Here is a 15067-nt window from a genome sequence, read left to right as displayed (position 1 = left end):
GAAGATCTTACTTGCCGGAGAAGATGAAGATCCGACCGAAGGAAGGAGGAGGAGATCCGAAGGGAGATGCAGCGATTGGGAGGGAGCTGTCCGTTGAAGGCGATGGAGGACGATGTCTCTTTTAGGTCACGAGAAGAATTATTGAGGGCATGAGTGTCTTTTGGGCGAGCCAGCAACTTCTTCACATCTGACCGAGACATACATTTGGGCCAGACAATCTAACTGAGACAGCCCATATCAAACACAAATGTCTGACCGAGTAAGCTGAAACATCTGACCCAAACCGAGTCAGATGGGTATCAAACATGCCCTTAGTTAAAAGACTAAGCTCCCAAAAGCTTAATTTAACATCAATATTTAATGGAAAAATAATAAAATTATGTGGTAGAAATTTATAAAAACCATAGTTATATGGGAGAGCTTATAATTTTTTGTGTTTTTTTATTAAAAAAATGCTTAACCTATTTATGGCTCAATTGTGGCCTTACGAAATTGAACACCCCATTACAAATGGTCAAAATGGTTTATTAGAGTCTACTAGAAATTGTTGGTTGTCTTTTAAAATTTCTTATATTTTACAGAAAACTATAAATTTAGTCTATGCGTATGTCGTTTTTTTTTTAAGTTTTGTTCCTTATGATTTTAAAATTACAAATTTCATCATTTTCATTAGTTGTGTTGTGGTCCCTTCCCTAATTGAAATGATTAACTTTCTCTCTTGGTATTTTTTTATACTTTTTTATTTAGTTTAAAGTTTTATAAAGTAAAAAATTGGGTTTGGATTATTTTTGGTCACTTAACTTTTGATTTTGTGTTCATTTGGTCACTTAATTATTTTTAAGTTTAAAGTTTCTCTCTTGAAAGGAATTGACTTGTAGTTTAAGGTCACTAGGCTAGTGTAGTTTCCACTCGCATATGGTATTGCTCAATCAAATCACGATAGACCAAGCTTCATTAAGCTTTTGAGCTTTCCAATCTCTTGTGGAATCAATCCAATTAAATGATTTTGAGCAAGATTTAGGGCTATCTATAGGACCTATAGTTGAAAAGGCTCAAAATCTCAAATGGTATTCGCCATTGGGCCAAAATACATTTGATTTTTTTGGGTTTAATTTATGTGCATAAATGGAAATTAGAACTTGTTGCTTGTATCTGTGAATCAAAAATCAAAACCAAAAACTGAGCATCGATTTCTTATGAATTTGATCTTTTTTGTCCAACTATTTGCATCTTTATTTTCATCCTCCAATTCATCCATGGATTCATCATTATTGTCGTACATATCCCAAGAGACCTTTCCTAAATGCTAAGTGCATCATTAATGTTACAAAATAGGTTCATGTCATTTTTCTAAATAGACGAAGGTTGAGTTGGACCATTGTCGTTAACTAATGGAATTCTCTTAAAAGACGGTTGTTGGCCATGTGTAATGTCATAGTATTGGCAACGTCCAAGCACATAAACGGCGTCGTAGCGAATGTTAAAAAGACTAGTACAAAAGACAAGACCACGAGTACCACGTGGTCACATCTCATTGATCACTCCCTACACCAGAGAACACACCATCAACATTCAACGGCAACCAAACCAACGGTGTTGATACAACTTACAAGGCACCTTCTCTTCTCGCGCCTAAAATTTACGAAATTTTCTCCCTTAATCGGTAAGTTCTCAATTTCCGTTCCACAATTTCATTTGTATGTAGTTAAACCCTCGTAATTTCTACATTCATAGGGATTAATTTCATGAAAGAGCTGCGAATCTTGCTGTTTTGTTGAGAAACGTCGTTATGATTTTGTATTTTTAGGGTTTTCGTACTGGAATGGCGGAAGGTCCGTCGAGTCCAGGCGAGAGTGGGGATCTGAGCCCGAGGTCGTCGAACGTGAGGGAGCAGGACAGGTTTTTGCCGATTGCGAATATCAGTCGGATCATGAAGAAGGGTTTACCGGCTAACGGGAAAACTGCTAAGGATGCTAAAGAGACTGTTCAGGAATGTGTTTCTGAGTTCATCAGCTTTATCACTAGCGAGTAAGTATATCAATTTGTAAATTGTAATTAAACTTTTTGTCTGTGTTGATTTCAGTTTCATGAACTCCAAAGTGTTTAATTTCTTCTATATAATGGCTGTTTAATGTTTAGGGCAAGTGATAAGTGTCTAAAGGAAAAGAGGAAAACCATTAATGGTGATGATCTGTTATGGGCAATGGCCACACTAGGGTTTGAAGATTACATTGAACCACTTAAGGCATACCTTATTAGATACAGAGAGGTAATGTTTTGTTTCTTTACAAGTCGTTTGGAAATTTGATGTAAAGTAATTATTACTAACGAGTTGATGTTTGCACTTGTTTCCATTCTTGATTGGATTACTGTCGCAGATTGAGGTTTGTTAAGCTTTGTTGTTTGATTTTCACATAAAGTAACATTGATTAATTTAATTATCTGTTCATAAGATGATTGCTTCATTTGAAATGAATCCTGTTGAAGGGTGACACCAAGGGATCTGCTAGAAAAGAAGGGGTGCAGCTGCAGCCTGAGCCTAATGAAGGTTTTTATTCACAGGGTCTGAGTTATGGTGACTCACAGGTATTTCATCTCTTTCTGTCTTTCGCTCTCTCTCCTTAAGCATCAAAACTCACAAAGAAGAGATTAAGGATATGTTCAACAACGAGGTTTTGAGAATTTTAGGAGCTTTTAGCTTTTAACTTTAAAAACTCGAATTAAATATAAAGCTAAACTCATAATCCGATATTTCATTTACACCTCTTAAAACCTTACAACTACGGTTGACAACAACTTCTTCATAAATAAAAGCTCTAGCTTCCAGCTATCAGATACCAGCTACCAGTCATTGCATTGAATTCACTAAGCATTTGGATGAAATTGGAAGCTAACTTAAATTTGTTGACTGAAATTTGGCAGCAACAGGGTCAACACTTGATGGTCCCAATGCAAGGGATTGAGTAGTAGTAATAGTAGCATTTCAGATGAAATTCTTGTAACCTCAAGTGTGTTGTTGAGCTATATATGTATTGCTTATTTGCTTCTAGAGTATATATATATATATATATATATATATATATATATATATATATATATAATGAGGTGTTTCCAAAGTTAGGCTTCTTAGTATTTGTTATATCAAGTTAAAAAGACTTGAAATTTAGGACTTGTATTTGGATATGGGAAAAGAGGTATTTTAAATCCAATCTTTGGATTTTGTGACACATATCATATTTTATTTATATATACATAAAAGCTTAAAAAGTTGGGGAGCAGTATAGTTTATTCTCTTTCTTAATCAGACACTGGACTTTTCCCTTTTTGTTTTTGGGACACCGATCTTTCATTCTGCTTCTTTTAGTTTCCCTTCTGTTGAAAGCGCCCCAATACTCTCTTTTTTCCTTTCCTTCTTATCCCTTTTCGTCGCCACCTTGCCGCCCTCCTCCTCCAATACAATTTCGTTCACTTTTCATTATTTCCTCCTTCTTCCTTTTTTACTTTTCGTTGTTGTTCTGTTCACTTCTGCTTCTCCCCGACCGCCATCGAAGGACCAGTGCACCGCCACTCTTTCGTTCCCCTCACACTACATCGACAACAATAGAAACTTAGCAAGGTGTCGGTGTTGGCGAAGGCGATCGGTGGAAGTGGTCAGGTATCTCACCCCTAATTTTGGATTTGAAGTAGCTTAGAGTTTGATTTTATTGTAGCTTCGCTGATGAGGGTTTCTCACCAGGACCGCCATCGATGAAAAAATCCACAACAATCGGCATTCAATACTCACTCGATTGGTCCTGCAAGAAGCAATTCCTTCTGTGTCTGTCTCGGTTTGAACCAACGACGTAGACGTTGTATCCGATTTTCTACTTCATCACTGCTCAGCCACATCAAAGAAAGGTAATTTCATTTTTACTTTTTTGTGTTTTTAATCAGATTTTTGTGGACCTACTGCTTGTTGTGTTGTACCCTTAGACAACTTTTGTTCGCATCTGTTAGATTTTATTTGATCTTTTCTTTTGTTGAGCATAACAGATGTGCAATCAAAGCGAATCACCATTCCACTTTACTTCTTCACACCTGTAGGTAATTGGAACGTTCTATCTGCTTGGTTTTTCTTTTGACTTTCGTTTTTAGTTCTTTCTTTCACCATCACTCATATTTGTTATAGACAAGGAGCTCCGCCTTTCTCTTTCTTAGTGAAATCAGATGAATTATTGTGGAAACACCCATACATCCACATCCCATCTGGTAAGTTCTCTTACCATTATTTTCTTTCTCCTATACTCTGGATGTAACAAATTCAACTTTCATATCGTATATCTTACTATTCTAACATAAGACAGTTCCAACCAACCATATGGGTTTCATGTTCAATACGGTTTTGGGCATGTAATAACAGAAAAAAACCCTCCCCGAATTGTAATATTTCTAGGTTCAACAGATAGATTACAAATGTCAATATAATAGTAAAACTGAAAGTATACCAATGAAACTATATTTAGTGTTTTAGATCACATACCTGTATATTACTCTTGTCTTTTGTTTGTATTTTGCAGCCACATAAAGAAGAATTTTTTTGTTTAAAATGACTTCAAAAGGTAAATTGTTTACTAAGTTTTCAGAAGAATTCTTATTTTTTTTAGGTATATCTGGTGTAACAGAGTTACGCACACAAACTATTTGTAGAAATGCCACACAATTTCTCTATGTTTATAGATGCATGGTTGGAGTAATTCTTTCCTGGGCATTGTTCAGGTAATATTCTTGCCTCTTTTGCCCTTAGATGATTAACGTTGACTTTTTGTTACATAGAATGATTGATGATATTTGAACTTGCTCTTCTTATCAGCTTTGCTCGCCACATGTTCGATGAAATGCCTTTGAGGCATTCATAACGATTGTAAGCAACTCATGACCGTCCTGCCTCTGGAATTGGTATATTTTCAATTTTTTTTATTCATTTTATAGGGTTTAGACTCCAATTAACCATTCAGAACAAACGAGCAATCAGTTTGCATTGCAGGTTCCGATTGGTTTATTGGTCACTGATTCGATTTTTGATTTTTCAATTTCTCATAGTTGTGTGCTTATTGTTGTGTTCAGGTTCTGTTGGATAAATCGGATATTGCTGGAAAGGGAGCATGTGTGAAGGTAGGAATCAAGTTGAGTTAAGGGTGTTTTGAAGTAAACTGATGTTTTGTTTTTCCGTCTGTACAATTTTGTGTGAACAGAATTCACTATCTTGGAGAGTACAAAGGACAACTGCTTAGGAGCTTCACAAAGGTACTGCCTGAAATTTCAAAGGTAAATGAAGGCGCATATACTTGCTCATGGTGGATTGTTAGGGTGTTCCAAAATTTCGGATGACATCTCAACAACTAAAAGCCTGTGTAGCCTCTTTATACTGAAACAGGTCATCATCCTCTTCAAACAGCTGATAATCCCGAAGCTTCTGAGATTATAAGAAAGATTGAATCTTATAACCGAATCTTTGGTTCACATTCAACAGGACTAAGCCAGGTAACTAGTGATTATAATTTCCACCAAAAAGATAAGAAAGAAACTAATCATATTTCTTCAAGATCCGTATTCAAAGTCTTTTTTTTTTTTTTTTATGGAATTCTTTGATCAGGTGGCATTGCAAACATGGTGATCTCACAAATGCCCTTGTATTGTTCAACGAGATGCAAACACAAGGGATGTATTCTGATCCAAGTATCTTCATTATCATCATTACTCGCTTAGGAAAACAGGGGAAGTGGGATATAATAAAGAAAAACCTTGAGCAAATGAAAGATGGAGGTCATGGACAAATGAAATACAATCTTTTTTTGGTTATTTCGACCTTATACACCATATTTATAAGTAATTTTCTCAACAAGGTGGTCCTGATGACTCGACATTTCCTGTAGTCAAGCACCAAGCTCAATTCTCTGTTGCACATGCATGTTCTAGCAAGGTACATAACTAAATTTTTTTGATATTATAACAATATATTTTATATATTTTTACATAAAACAATTATGTGTTTATCTGCACCCTGCTATACATGTTATCACTAATACTTAACTGGTTTTGAAAAAAAAAATACATAAACCAAACTAATAACTTTTTTCTACCTGTACCTTTGTCAGCAGCCCGGAAACCTCCTCCCTGTCATATATACTTCTGCCTGTTGAGGGCAGAAGTCACCATTCTTGAAGATTAGAGGTCAGGGATGTTGAGGTGGATAAAGGAGCCACCATGACAAAAAGATCAAAAATACACAAGATGAAGTGAATAATAACAGGCCAAAAGAGAGTAATAATGACTTACCTGTGACGTGGAATACCACCGAAGGAGGTATGAAATTGTCAAAGTATCTCTCTTTCGCTCTCTCTCTCTCTCTCTCTCACACACACACACTAATTACAGGAATCATGGTATTGTTTTTGTGGTGATTTTTAGGCTTCAGGAAGAGGAAGTAAGGATTATTGCTTGTGAGAATTTACAGAATGCAACAACAGAGGCATCCATTCACAAACTTGAGGTTTGTGAATGAAATTTTAATTTTTTTATTATGAATGATTCTTTTTTGTATGTGTAGTATTAAAAATGAGTGATTTCTTTATAAAATGATATAGCAGGGGAGGATAAAAGGCATGGCCTTCGAAGGGTACTTTTCAAATTCACATTTTCCTTCTTGGGTTTTGTGTTATTTATATGTTATTGTGTTAAGGGTATAATCGCCTTTTCCATATTTCATGTTGATCAGGCTTTAGGGCAGACATCAGATTGGTTTAGTAGAAGTAAATATAATATTATCTATTAAAAATAGCTTTAATTATTTTGGTAGAGTTAAAACTAATATAAGAATATATTTGTGTTTTGTTTTTATAGACTTGCATCAACATTTTAATGAATATGGGACGAAAGAACGTCGAATTGTGGGCATCATGCATCTAATACAACGAACACCTGTAAGTTGAATTTTGCACTTATCATTCTTTTCACCTGTTTAATGTTTATTTGGTGTTTTTTGATATATCAATGTACTTTCATATGAGTTTTCAATTTCATCTTTAGTGTAATTTACTCTTATCTCTATTACCTTTTCTAAAATACATATCTCAAATTATTTTTTAAAATCATTTTGTTGCTATCAGATATATCACATTTTAGTACCTCCACCGGTTGACCCTGATGACAGTTGCCACAGTCGGTACAGATGCCAGCCGAGCATTCAAAACTATGCTCCCAAACATATTTAAGTACTACAAGGTATTAGATATATGATATTCCATCCCTACATGTAATGTGCTCCTATGTTTACTGCATCATTCCAGATCCATTTTTTGCTAATGTAGTGGTCTGATGCGATCATCTTTTGCTAATCTACTCCTTACTATGTAACTGATATCAACATCCGTTCCATATATGTAATATCCTTTCATAAATATTATAATATGGTTGCTTATCTACTACAGTTTCAAATAATGAAAGAAAACAAGGTACACAGCGCCAACGGCGCATCTAATTCCATCTAGTTAGAATTAATTTACATGAAATTAAATTTAAAAAATGCATTTTTTTAACGAAAAAAACAACTAAAATGTAAGCCTAGTGCCATTGATGAAAGACGAAAACTCTTTTATTTGTCACATCAATTTTGTAGTGGGATAATGACTTAAAAGGGTAACATATTATTCGATTTGTACACATTTGGTCACTGAGTTTTTTTTTCATCCACATTTACCCCTTAAACTTGTTAAACTGTACACATTTAGTCCTTATGATCTGTTACTCTAGGTTAGCCGGGAAAAATGACTTGATAGGGTAATATATTTTTCATTTTGTACACATTTAGTCCTTAATATTTTTGTACATATTTAGTCCTTAACATTTTTTTTGTTTCAAAATAAGTCCTTCTTTTGTACTTATTCAGTACTTATGAATGATTTCTTTAGGTTTTTTTCACGACATCTTACGTGAGACAATCATTGATGAGGTGTTTGGGGTTGTTGATGCTTATGTCCAATGCGATCTCGACTGCTTGGTTGCGTAAGTCTTGTGGTTTGGCTTAGGTCTTGTATTTTGAACATCGTAACTTCTTCATACGATATCAGATTTTAATGATCTTTATCCACGTGTTCATTTTTTGAGTCTACTACAACTTTCATTAAGATTACTCCCGTTAAAATGTAATATATTTTTACTAATGATTTTATAAAAAAAACATACATACATGCATTCATAAAAAACGTATATAGACAGGGGAAGACGCAGTAATACATAGTAGGTGTTGCCGAGATGAAATAGGTGTTGCCGATACATGGAAAATAGATATAAACGTAAAAAAAAGCGAAAAATTTTCCACTGCGAACAGAAAAAACAGGTGTTGTCGGTGCAACACCGGGACCATACTAAATCCGCCACTGCGTATGGATATAAAAATCGTAAGTAAAAATATATTATTTTTTAATGGGAGTAATCTAAATGAAAGTTGTAGTAGACTAAAATACGAACGCATGAATATAAAGATCGTTAAAATCCGAGATTATATGAAGAAGTTATGACGTTCAGAACACATGACCTAAGCAACTAAGTAGTCGAGATCGCGATGGATATAAGCATCAAAAGCCCCATACACCTCATTAATGAATGTCCCACGTAAGATTTTGTGAGAAAAAACTAAAAAATCATTCATAAGTACTGAATGAGTACAAAAAAAAAATGACTTATTTTGCAAAAAAAAAAAAAAGGACTAAATGTATACAAAAATATTAAGGACTAAATGTGTACAAAGTGAGAAATATATTACCCTATTAAGTCATTTTTACCGGGTAACCTGGAATAGCCGGTCATAAGGACTGAATGTATACAATTTAACAAGTTGAAAGGGTAAATGTGGACGAAAAAAAAAACTCAGTGATCAAATTTGTACAAATCGAAAAATATATTACCCTTTTAAGTCATTATCCCATTTGTAGTCATATGGTTATTATTATGTACATTATAATTCAATACCAAGATATTGACTTTAATGACCACACAAAAATAAAAAATTGTATAACTATATTTTACGAAATATCATGACCATGATCTTCAAAAAGGGCATTTTTAAAAAAAAATTAATAATAATAAGATTTGTCGAAGTGATCTATGATTATCTGATTATTGAAATACGATTATTACATAAAGTTATTTTGAAAATAATTTTATCAGAATTTTCAAACCTGTGTCTCACTTTTTTGATTATCTGATTATTGAAATACGATTATTACATAAAGTTATTTTGAAAATAATTTTATCAGAATTTTCAAACCTGTGTCTCACTTTTTGTAAACATTTTTTTTACTAATTTAGAGGAAAGTATAGTTTTACACTTTTACTCCTTTAGATATCCACATTTGTACAGGTTTTGTTCTAATTTTAAAAAAATGATAGTAAACATCCTTACGGTTTCTAAATCCACCTAGTGTGGTCCCTTCAACCGTTATCATCTGTATGACTCCGTTAAATGCATATGAAATAAAAAATTAATACCAAACATCCTTAAACAATGGTATAATAGTATTTTTCAAGTTTATTAGATCAAATCAATAAAAAAAATGTTTTAGACTAGTGGTGAAAGTTAAAAAATATTCTGATATTATCCACTATTTTCAGCAAACCACAAGGCCAAGTTTGAAGTTTACTCAAAATCCTATGGCAAAAGTTTGTTTAGGAGCTTGTAAATTACAAGATTTTGTCATGAGATTTTTCAATGGGTCTTAAATGTTTTCAACAATTAATATAAACAAAAAAAATGATAAAAACAAAATTAATTTATCTCGCAAATAAACAAATTGAATCAAATAATTGTTATATAAATATATATTTATTTAAATTTTTAGGATTTTTTATAATAGTAGAAAATAGAGAATTAAAAACCTAGCCTAATATTTTACTGATTTTTTAAAAAATAGCTAAAAAACTTAAGATTTTTTTTTTCGAAAATAGTCACTCAAATGGCCAGATGGCTTGGCTCACCTATTTCATACCCTCTAGGCTCTATGGCTTGGCTCACCTATTTCATACCCTCTAGGCTCTAGCTGTGATTTCCTCTTTTTGGACTACAATTTAGCCCCAATTTCAGCCAATGGCCCAAAAATAAGGTGTAGGTATAAAAGTTTTTTTTAGACTTTCTTCTTGAAGTAGTAGATGGTAACTTTCCTCTTATCTAAGGCTATATCTAAGGCTATGTTTGGCGTACTAGCTGAAAAGCTAGCTGATAAAAAATAACGTTTGGTAAAACTAGCTGAAATATATAAAATTACATAAAAAGACATGTAGGAGTATGTGTTTCTATAATTAATTAAATGGTGTATTTGAAATTTTTTTTTAAAAAAACTCTTAAAAAGCTAGTCTAAGTAGCTTTTTAAAAAGCTAGCTTATAAGCTACTTTTTTGCTTGTCAAACACGACAACATAAAAAAGCTCGAAAAATAAGCTAGTTGTGGCGCGCCAAACACAGCCTAACTGTTATTTCCTCATGAATTTTAGGTAACTTTTTTATGTTTCCAATAAAATTGTAAGAATACAAAGTTATTAAAAATTACAACTTAGAATTCTTTTATATTAGTTCCGTTGTGTTTTCAAAACCGTTTTTTTTTTTTTTTAACGAATTTAAGAATTCTAAACAATAAAGCAACAAAGTTAGTAAATTGAAAAAGTTAATGATTGGCTCCTAGATTGGAATGAGCATATAAATTTGACGATACAAAAACAATCGACACTTCTGTAAACTATACTTTTGTAAGGCTATTGATAACTTTTGTAAATTTTTGTACTTAGAAAAGACTGTCCCTTTGGAAACTTTTGTCAACAATGATGCACATTTTTGTATTTTGCTTATTTTGGTGCAGCGATAAAATTGAGTCATAAAACGTAATCTTTCTTTTATTTCTTTTATGGTTTTCCAACTATTTCTTGCAATTGTATAATATGTTTGATAAGGAAATCGACTGATGATGGTCCATAGTGCTCCTCTTATAAACCAAGACTAATAGTAGTTCGTTTTATAATTATTTTTGAGTCTTTAATATGTGTATAATACTTTGGGGAAAAAAAGTAAGGTTAATTCCGTCCGGATCACGTATAGTAAAAAATCCAGATTTTAAGTGTTTATTTTTTATTTTTGGATGTGTATAATACAAGTCTTATATGTATACAAAACCACAGGTACAACCCAAGATTTCATGGCATCTAGCTGCTATTTCTTCACAACTAAATATGATTTCTTCGGAAAAAACACATCTCGATTTTTTTGGCTAATAACTAATATAAACATATCCTAAATGTATAAAAACATGATTATAACATAAATTAACTAGATAAATTACAAAGTTTTCTAATAAATATTAATCTTGAGCCATTGTAGCGAGATAACAGTTGGAAATGCTGAAATAGATGAGCTTAATAACCTGCAATTGCATTCCGAAAAATACTAATTGTTTTAGCTATTTAATGAAAAATCATTCGGAAAAATTTGTTAGATTTGTAATCTTCGAAAAAAAATATTCATTTGGAAATGCTCTTACAAAAATCGATGTAAATAAAATAATAGTAGAAACTAGAAAGTGACTAGAAACACAAGAGCACGAGTAGCACAGTGGCAGAAACACACCAAACCAATAGTTGATACTACTTGCAACGAACCTTCTCGCGCCCAAATTTACGAAATTTTCTCCCTCGATCGGTAAGTCATCAATTTCACTCCAAATTGACGAAATTTTCTCTTGTAATTTGTGCCTTTATACAAGAGATTAATTTGATTTTGATGAGAAAGTTGTATTTTAGCCTAGGGTTTTGGGTCTGGAATGGCGGAAGAAGGTCCGTGGAGTTCAGACGAGAGTTGGAGTGGGGATCTGAGCCCTCGGTCGCCTTCATCGAACGTTCTGGGGCTGGATCAGGACTTGTTCATGCATCCTGCGAGTATCCTTCAGATCATAAGGAAGGGGAAGGTGTTGCCTGCTGATGCGAAGATTTCTAAGGATACTATACAGACTTATCAGGAATGTGTTTCTCTGTTCATCAGCTTTATCACCAGCGAGTTCGTATATCATATATCTCTAATCTCTTCTCTTGTTTTCCTTTTCACCTACACAAACACAAACAAACAAGTATTATATATTATTCTATGGAAAAATGTTCAGGGCGAGTGACAATTGCAGAAAGGACGAGAGGCGAAGCCTTACTGGTGATGATCTGCTAGAGGCAATGGAGACACTAGGGTTTGAAGATTATGTTAAGCCACTTGAGGCATACCTGGAAAAATACAGAGAGGTAATGTTTCTTTCTTTGGATTTGATCATGTATTTGTGAATATGATTTGATGATAACTTCTTGCTAATGAGTATGAGTTAATGTTTTTACTTTTTTTTTCATTCCTGATTGGATCAAAATCTCAAACCCTGTGGCAGATTGAGGTTAGTAAAGTTTTTTTTGTTCACAATAAATTAAGTTACATTGTTTTGTTATAAGATGATTGAATTGATTTGTATGAATCCTGTTAAAGGATGAGCTCTTAAGATCTTTAAAAGATCACGATGAATCTGTTAGAAAAGAAGGGGTACAACTGCAGCCTGATCAAAATAACCGAGAATAAAAGTCAAAGTCAAAGTCAAGATCACAGACAGTTAGTCACTCCAATTCTCAAGGTTTTGTTTTTTTTATCAATAACTGTAGAAATTTAGAAAACATATTTGGTTAGATTAAGTTTTCATTTTCCATTTAAGAAATACATTTAACATTTTGGCCAACGTTTTTGGAAAATAGCAAAAATGACCCACCAATTTCGGAACTTATACATCTAGCTTTTTTTGGAAAAGGATTTCGAAATTTGTTTGTTGCAAAGTACTTTATGAGTTACAAACTTAGAAGCTAACTTAATATATTTTTTTATTTTTTTACTGAAACTTGGCAGCAGCAAGGCACAGATTAGCAGCTAGCTTTTTGGATGACATTATTTTTAATCTCAAGTGTCTGTGTGTGTGTGTGTGTGTTGTTAAGCTATATAATTATATGTAAATGTAATATGATGAGGTTTTTCATTTTATGTTTTGGCAACTTAAAAAGGCTTGGAATTTAAAGCATGTGTTTGGGTGATTTTAAAGGAATTGAAATTCTTGGGGTCGAACAAGGTTTTCTGAATACCTTTGTTCAAGGTATTTTGCTGAATTTCGTTTAGAATTAAATTTCCTATGTTTTTAAAACCAAAACGTGGGAATTGGTTGTTAAAACACACACACACACACACATTTCATCCGATTTAAGCCAATAATTCAACGTTTTCAGCAACATAAGAACACATTTTTGCTCATTTGAGCAAGAAGTCAACGTTTTCAACCAATTTCAGAAAATTTCAGCAATAATTTTTAGCAAAAAAGAATAGATTTCAGCAAACATTCAACATTTGCACCTTTTTCAAAAACAATTTTTGCTATTTAAGAAACGATTCAACAATTTCAGCTATTTTCATAAACAACTTCAACAAACTTTGAATGAGCAGCAAGGGAAGGAAGGGGACAGTCGTCGATGGTTGGGTATTGTGTATTCTAAGGCAGCAATCTTATCTCATGTTTAGCAAAGCGACAATGTCTCAACCATATTGGTGTATTGTGACAACGTCTCAGCCATATATCTTTGAGGGGATTGCAACATCCTCTTTTAAGGGCTAATTAACTTTGAGTAAAGAAATATAGAAGGAGAAACCAAAACTAAACTTTGAGTAGAGAAATATAGGATATGAACTTGGAGTAAAGAAATATAGAAGGAGAAACCACAACTATCAATTTACCAAATTAGAAGGATTATCATGACTTAGTAAAGATTAAATTGATACGAGTAGGAAATTATGGGGCAAATGTGTGAATAATATAAGTTCCATTAAAATACTAGTCAAATAGTGTTCATTTTAGAAAATACAAAACTTGAGGGTCTAAAGTGCAAATACGTTGAAGTAATTAAGTTTGAGAGTAATGCTCTCTCCTTTAGGGAGAATCGCGATCTAAAGAGAAAGAAGGAAGTTGTGGACGATGTCTAGCCTTTCATGGTGATTTGGAGTGAAAAGATCGGAGGAATTAGGGTTTGAAAAGAAAAAGTCCTCAAAGAGCTTGGAGTGTAGAAACCCTCTTTTTTTTCCTTGTTAAAAACTCGATCTAGGGTCTAGGTCTAGATCAAATTTTGAAAATTAGATCCTGATATGATGTTAATTGTTGATTCTAGTGCTAATTGTTGCATTTGAACTCCTAACTCCATGGGATCAAACCCTAATTGGTTGTTGTGGAGTTTGGTGAGGATTTGGGAGACTTGAAGCTATATCCATGGTGGAACTTTTAGTAATTTAGCAAGAATGATTTTGGTATTAAACAATTTGGTTCCAATGATTCAACAACAAATATACATAATCATAAAAACCATGTGATTCACTAATTAAAATACATAAGTTAAGCATGAGCTTAATCTAGGGTTTCAATGGCAACTCGTAAGAATGTGATTATGATTCCAATGTGTGACTCGAAATTAGTTGTAATTATCAAATCATTGAAAAACTAGATCATGTTAATGGTAAGATTAGGAGGAATGGGTTGATGAAAATAGATTTGGAAGTTAATTGGAAATTAATGATTTTAAACAAGCTTCTAACTACATCAACTTTAGAATCACTTATTACAACCCATGAATCCGATGGAATTTGACATTCCAAAGCTTATTATGATACTTAAGAAGTATAACAAGATTTTGTTAATTGCTTAGAAAGGTCTTTGATGATATTGAAACCATTACGAGCTTACTAGCGAATGAGTGTTAAATGCCTACATGAGCTTCCCTATATTTCTTGTGATGTCTAAATGACTTAATCATTAATTCATAATGTAACATCCTGATTCGGATTGTCCGAGATTTGGGGTTCGTGGGCTGCAACCCGAGCATGAGGAAGCCTTGGGGCTGCGACGAGTTGCTAGAAGCGTAGGGCTTCTCGTCACCTTTCCGTGGATATGAGGTTCATTGGAAACGGACTTATAACGAGGAAGCTATGGAAGTTT

At 33.3% G+C, this 15067-nt stretch overlaps 1 protein-coding gene and 1 long non-coding RNA gene across 14 annotated transcripts; both read left to right on the top strand.

Moving 5' to 3' along the window:
* The first annotated feature begins 1529 nt into the window (after window positions 1–1529).
* On the top strand, window positions 1530–8954 carry LOC145119016 (nuclear transcription factor Y subunit B-8-like). 13 transcript variants are annotated; one of them, XM_079054667.1, is made up of 20 exons: window positions 1530–1663; window positions 1808–2028; window positions 2140–2269; window positions 2488–2586; window positions 2923–3655; window positions 3737–3897; window positions 4033–4083; window positions 4169–4248; window positions 4557–4598; window positions 4687–4755; window positions 4850–4935; window positions 5104–5151; window positions 5232–5520; window positions 5633–5959; window positions 6135–6342; window positions 6448–6529; window positions 6627–6655; window positions 6755–6788; window positions 6880–6959; window positions 7146–7444. In XM_079054667.1, the coding sequence occupies exons 2-5, from the start codon at window positions 1823–1825 to the stop codon at window positions 2965–2967; spliced, it is 480 nt and encodes a 159-aa protein (XP_078910793.1). In that variant the 5' UTR covers window positions 1530–1663; window positions 1808–1822; the 3' UTR covers window positions 2968–3655; window positions 3737–3897; window positions 4033–4083; window positions 4169–4248; window positions 4557–4598; window positions 4687–4755; window positions 4850–4935; window positions 5104–5151; window positions 5232–5520; window positions 5633–5959; window positions 6135–6342; window positions 6448–6529; window positions 6627–6655; window positions 6755–6788; window positions 6880–6959; window positions 7146–7444. The 13 variants fall into 13 exon arrangements, with proteins under 13 accessions (XP_078910793.1, XP_078910791.1, XP_078910784.1 ...); XM_079054665.1 differs by having other exon boundaries at window positions 6624–6655; XM_079054658.1 differs by lacking the exons at window positions 6627–6655; window positions 6755–6788 and adding an exon at window positions 7947–8954 and having other exon boundaries at window positions 7146–7260.
* Window positions 8955–12537: 3583 nt separating this feature from the next.
* On the top strand, window positions 12538–13161 carry LOC145118696 (uncharacterized). Its single transcript, XR_013713417.1, has 2 exons — window positions 12538–12679; window positions 12946–13161. It is a non-coding gene; the product is annotated as an uncharacterized LOC145118696 (long non-coding RNA).
* The last annotated feature ends 1906 nt before the right edge of the window (window positions 13162–15067 follow it).

The sequence above is a fragment of the Lactuca virosa genome, chromosome 6, assembly GCF_052849685.1.
Source record: "Lactuca virosa cultivar CGN04683 chromosome 6, Lactuca_virosa_CGN04683_v6, whole genome shotgun sequence".
In the NCBI taxonomy this organism is placed as follows: domain Eukaryota; kingdom Viridiplantae; phylum Streptophyta; class Magnoliopsida; order Asterales; family Asteraceae; genus Lactuca; species Lactuca virosa.
Note: the sequence above shows the minus strand (reverse complement) of the source record. Positions and strands in the feature narration are given on the sequence as shown.

Coding starts and splice junctions, on each gene's coding strand:
- LOC145119016 (XM_079054658.1), top strand. CDS start 1,823: ATGGCGGAAGGTCCGTCGAGTCCAGGCGAGAGTGGGGATCTGAGCCCG. Junction 2,029..2,139: donor ATCAGCTTTATCACTAGCGA/GTAAGTATATCA, acceptor TTTAATGTTTAG/GGCAAGTGATAAGTGTCTAA. Junction 2,587..2,922: donor TGAGTTATGGTGACTCACAG/GTATTTCATCTC, acceptor GAAATTTGGCAG/CAACAGGGTCAACACTTGAT.